Consider the following 6,000-nt stretch of genomic DNA (forward strand, 5'->3'; position numbering starts at 1 on the left):
TGTCAGAGCCAGGGTACAAATGGTGACTTCTCAAGCATACAAACATAGTTCCAAAGTAAAGGTTTTCGGTTAAAAGGAAAATATACCTCTCTAGTAATCTTCCTATGAAGGTCTACCATGGCTATGTCATTTGGGGCCTGATCCAAAATCCACTCAAGTCAATGGAAAAATTCCCATTGACTTCAGGTCAAGCCCTGAGTAAGGCTGTTGGCTTCAGTGAGACTAGAAAAAGAACCTACTTCTGTGCTTTATTCAAATTGCTATACACATTCTTTATTTGACTATGTGCCGCTTACATGAGTGTTATATGAACTTCTAAACTCAGCTGAGCAGTGATGCAGCTCCAGCCTTGGAAAGCACATGCGGGCACTGACAGTGGCTGACTGTGATGGGTTGCATACCCACATAACCTGCAATCTAAGCTCCCCCATCATCAAGGGAATCAGAGGTTCATTCATGTGAAACCCATGAACTCTTTTCAACTTTGTGCATCTTGACATTTAACTAATAGGCCTCCTGTTCATAGATACCAGTGACCCAGGGACTGATCCTGCAACCCCTTATCCTTCTGAGTAGCCCCAGCGATATCAGTGGCATGACTCACAGCAGTAAAGGAAGATTAAACTATTTGTGTTGCCAACTTGCATGATATTACTGTCTCTCATGACATCTGGTATTTAACTTAGAGCCCCAGCAGCTGGGGACAAGTGATTATGTGAGACTCTTGGCTTTCATTTCAAACAAAAAGTCAGGGTGAGATTCTATGCTGAGCCTCTAAGGGCATGTCTCTAGCCCAGAGGAAAGCAAACTTTTTGGCCTGAGGGCCACATCTAGATTCAGAAATTGTATGGCAGGCCATGAATGGTCACAAAATTGGGGGTTGGAGAGGGTCAGAGCTCCAGCTGGGGGTGCGGGCTCTGGGGTGGGGCCAGAAATGAGTTCAGAGTGCAGAAGTGGGCTCCAGGCTGGGGCAGGGTGTTGGGTGCAAAGGGGATGAGGGGTTTGGGGTGTAGGAGGGTGCTCTGGGCTGGGACTGAGGGGTTTGGAGGGCAGGAGGGGGATCAGGGGTGCAGGCTCCTGGTGGCGCTTACCTCAAGCAGCTCCCAGAAGCAGCAACATGCCCCCTACCCCCCGGCTCCTATGCGAAGGCACAGCCAGGTGACTCTGCGCGCTGCCCTATCCACAGGTACTTCCGCTGCAGCTCCCATTGGCCATGGTTCCCAGCCAATGGGAGCTGTGGGGTAGGGGGGCACTTGGGGCAGGGGAACATGCAGAGCCCCCTGGCTGTCCCTCTGCGTAGGAGCTGGAAGGGGGTTATGCTGCTGCTTCTGGAAGCCACATGGAGTAGGGCTAACTCCCAACGCTGCTCCCCAGCTGGAGCGGGGCAAGCCCCGGATTCCACTCTGGGAGCTCGAGCGCTGGATTAAAATGTCTGACAGGCTGGATGACAGGCTGCCTGCCCCAGTGCCTACACTGGAAAACAGCTCCCTTGTCTGCATACAGGGCTTTTCAAACCTTTGTACTGGGTAAAGGAGCAACGTAAAGAGGCTGGAGTAGGGGTGAGGATGTCATCCTAAGTTTCTAGCCCTCATAACCATGGAGAGAAGTTTGAAAATGGAACCTGACTACACCTTGAAAGCTCAAACCCAGAAGACAAATAAAAAGAACCTAAAATGTATTGTTTAAAACGTATTGATTTTTAAGCCAAACTTATGATTTTTTGAATGTTCGGGGCTGTCAATACTAGCGCAGCCAACAGGTTCCCTTTATCCAATCATTCACTGTATGTTGGCTCGGAGAATCAGAAATAGTCAATATTTATTTGTTTTTTTCTCTTCTTTTTTAATCTTTCTCCAGTCTCTAGTGAAGGTGAATGTGAAACTGAAGCCCATGTTGGACTCTGTGGCAGTAAACAGGGGTAAATGGGAGGAGCTGCACCAGAAAACACTTCTCTCCCAAACAGTAACCTCCTCGTCTTCCAGCTTTACTTTGTCTCTTAAAGACATACATTAAGCCTGCGAACGTCAGCTGCTGTTATAACGACAGATGTCTGAAAGGCAGAGTTGTAAGTTTAGTCACATCATTTTTTTAAAAATGCTTCCACAGACATGATTAATTGATTGGATATAATTTTGCTGGCCATGGCTTTTATGTAGGAGTTCAGTTGGTCAGAAAAGAAGGCCTGTAATAAGATGATGCTGATATCTGGAGTCACATGGAGCTGCTTGTGCTGTATCTTCCACCACATTTCAACTGCTGCTGTAATAAAAACCAAAACACACACACACACGCTACAGACTGAAATACAAGAACTTACAGCTGAATAAAACTAATAATACAGAGCAGACTTGGAATGCACATTTATCAATGCACATGCAAGGAGCTGCAGGAAGACAGAATAGTGTGTAATTACTTCGTCGTTTTGCATATTTTCAGTATTTGTTACGAACCAACTATGCCTGCTTTTGTAATGTTTCTCTCATTCTTCCTTCCTCTTTTATGCTTGAGTGTTCTGAAAAGCCTGCTTTGTATTCTACAGAAGTATTTTTTTTTTTTACAACAAAGCTTCTTAGTGATTGATCAGGGCCTTTAGAATTGCCTGTCTTCGCTACATTTAAAAATAAATTTTATTATCTTTAAAAATACCAACCTGTCCCAGCTCCCCTAAGATATTCATATTAACAATGCAGTGAATTACTCTGCAGGTGGAAATTTGTATAAAGGCAAAAATTATTGCATGGCAATTTGAATCCATTTTTTTAGAAATACTATTTTAAAAGCATTCATTTTTTAAGCTGCACTGTCCATCCCGCCTCCCCCCCACAAGGAAAGGGCTAATGGCCTTTAATGAAAATAGGATAAAAAGGAAATGTATTGCCTTGTACTAGAGAATCTGCATTGAAGAATTTACTATGGATGTGTCTTTCTGATATAATTTCCAACAGAGGTGAATATTTTGACTGTTACACATAAGAAATGGTGGGGGGGAATAGAGTACCATCACACTGGATATTGACTACCTCTTATTTCTCTGACCATCTCTTTTACCCTATTACAGCTAGCAGAAAGCAAATCCACGGTCACATATCTGATAAACAGTTGTACACAACCTTTTAATCAATTGTGATAGATCAAGAATTCAAACATGTCTAGTTCTCAGTGACCACAGTAGCACAAGAAAGTTGGCCTCTTCCAGTTAGTGCAGAGATCCTTGGCAAAACAGCCCTGTAATCTGAGACTGCTTGCTCTATTCCAGGCACCTGAATACAAGAGGATGCATGATAGAATGCTTCCCACCTTTAGGGCTTCTTAAGCATGAAACTGCGCCATTCTGGAAAAAAAGTGTTACTTTGGTCATCAGTTATTGAAGCCCATGACAATGTCATTTTGAAACTAGGAATGGCTACCACTAGGTAAAAACAGCATAAGAAATTAAAGCCAGATTACCCTGGTGTCAAACCAGAATAACTCCCCCAACTTCAGTGGAGATACTCTGGATTTTCATTGGTATAACTGAAATCAGAATTACGCACAGGACAATATTTTCAAAAAAGAGCCAAGTACCATCCTCTCCTAAATCAGGTGGGCACTGAGCACTTTTGAAAATCTGACCATCACTATCTAATTGACAATTTTAAAAAAGATGTCCATTTATTAAAATGCTTTGTACTATTTATAATTTGTGTAGACATTAGAATGCCTGAAGATTCCAGAACCACCGCAAGAAAATCTAGTTATCTAAACCACTGAACCATATCACGTTTGGTACCAAAGAGAAATGGGGGGGGGGAACTATGCTATACAGAGATGAATACCTGCCCTGTATGAACTTGTTTCTGTTATCTCTCCACCTCCTCACTCCTTCCCCAGTAATGAAAACGCTATGATAGTCTGCTTCAAACTGTATAAAACTTATTTAATATTCACTTTATGGGAAAAGCAGAGACCATGACTGACTTGGTACTGCTGTCAGCTATACATAGCTTTCCTGAATTTTGATATTGCATATTGGCAAGTGTACCATAATTTAAAATACATATCCTATAGCTTCCTCCAAGCTCCAGTTTTCTCATTTCCTTTCCTTTTTATTGGCTTCAGTGCACTGTTGCCCATAGCAACACCCACTGGCAGTGATAGGAATTCAACTCTGCTGCATCCTGACATACAGTTAAGGCCTTAACAATGTCAACCATCAATCAAATGGCTATTTGTAATTGCCTCCATCTATTTTTCCTGTCTTCTGGTATCTTTTCTATTGTGGGTCAAAATTCAGAAACTGCTGACTAATGCAATGGTTCTATTCCTCCACAACAAGAAAGCAAATGAAAAAGTAACAAGATCCTCATCAAATTCTGCTTTCAAACACATTAATGCAGTTCTGTTGAAAGCAGTAAGGTTGTACTTAACTGGTGGAAGTGAGAACAGAATTTGACCACTAGTGTTTTTAAGACTGAAATACTAAAGTCTTGAGAAAAAAAAATCTTATCACTAAAATTTTCACACTTTTAGCTCAAAATCCTGGCAACACATTTCCATTTTTTTCAGAAAAGGAAGATTCTGTACAAAAAAAACATACAATACTGGTTCTCAAACTTAAGATGGTGTCAGGGACCTTTTTCACTGTGCATCAGCTTCATTTAAAAAGGTTTCGGTGTTTGTTGGTTGGTGCAAAAACAGCTTTTCTAGAGAAACTGAAACTTTGCCTGAACTTAATCTGTTTTGTAAGCTTATTCTAGGAAAAAATTGCAAGAGAGATCACTGAAAAGTAGAATAAGGGCCAAATCCCGCAGTCCTGGCTCAGTTCCCTGCCCTTCACTGGTGCAGAGACCCAGCTGGGTTCCACTGCAAAAGTGGGAGGAGCAGATGGGGGAGGGAAGGCTTGTAGGGAGTGTATATCCCTTAACACACGGAATCTATGGGGCTCAACAGGGGTTTAGCAGGACACAGGTGGGGCAGAGGATGATCGATTGGTACCCAGAAAGGGGGGCTACTATCAGTGTTCCATTTTTTCCCACACGTTGGGAATGAATTTTGTTAAGTACAACAATATGTAGGTGATGTTGACACATCACCGTCATATTGGTGCACATAACAAAATTCACATGGTGGGAGTGAGGCCGAGGGGTTTGGAGTCGGCTCAGGGCTGTGGCAGAGGGTTGGGGTGTGTGGGAGGGTGAGGGCTCCAGGTGGGGGGTGGGGCTGGGGATGAGAGGTTTGGGGTGCAGGAGGATGCTCCGGGGCTATAGCAGGGAAAGAGGACTCCCCCCAGCTCTCTCTCCCCGCAGCAGCACCTGGGCTGGAGGGGGGGGGGCACCTCTTCCCACCATGGTACCTCCGGGGCTGTGGTTGTGCGATAGGCACCCTTCCCCTGGCTGCTGCATGTCTGGGCAGGAGCTGGGTTTGGGTTGGGAGATGGACACCCCTCCCCTAGCAAATCTGGGCCAGGGCTGGGTTCAGGCCATCCCTCCCCCAGCCACAGCAGGTCCCAGCCTGCTGGGTTCAGGCTGGTCCTTCCCCTGGCGGGGCTTGGGCACCCTCCCCCAGCTGCAGCAGGTCTAGGGCTGAGTTGGGGCCAGGGCATCCTGGCCGCAGCAGGGTTCAGGCTGCCCCTCACCCGGCAGCTTAGGGGCCGGGCTAGGTTGGGGCCAGGAGAGGGGCACCTCTCCCCTGAATACGGCAGGTTCCCCGAGTGCCTGAGCGGTGCTAAATAGGCTGCTGCACGGCCATGCAGCTTACAGGGAACTTAGGCTACTATAGCCTTGCTCAGCCCATTCCCCAGCCTTCCTGTGGAGACACCCACATACAGTTCAGTATCCACTCCAGGCAGTGAGAGTTCTCAGTCATTTGTCCCCATCTTCAATGGCAATTTTGCCAGAGGAAAGTCTATGATTTGCCTGTAAAGTATTTGTGGCTCATAAGAACAAGGTGCTGAACACCCTTAATTCATGTTAAAGTCAGTAGGAGCTGTGGGATGCTTAATTCCTCCCAGGAGGTGCTTAG

General features: G+C 45.2%; 1 protein-coding gene across 1 annotated transcript in view; it reads left to right on the forward strand.

Annotated features, from left to right (window-relative positions):
- The window catches only part of PDE11A (phosphodiesterase 11A), a 228,917-nt gene extending 223,775 nt beyond the window's left edge, over positions 1 to 5,142 (forward strand). The window contains exon 20 of the mRNA XM_030580141.1: positions 1,858 to 5,142. Coding sequence (XP_030436001.1) covers positions 1,858 to 2,013 — 156 coding nt within the window. The 3' untranslated portion in view covers positions 2,014 to 5,142. The remainder of the gene's footprint in view (positions 1 to 1,857) is intronic.
- Positions 5,143 to 6,000: the final 858 nt, after the last annotated feature.

Source organism: Gopherus evgoodei, chromosome 11, assembly GCF_007399415.2.
Source record: "Gopherus evgoodei ecotype Sinaloan lineage chromosome 11, rGopEvg1_v1.p, whole genome shotgun sequence".
Lineage (NCBI taxonomy): Eukaryota > Metazoa > Chordata > Testudines > Testudinidae > Gopherus > Gopherus evgoodei.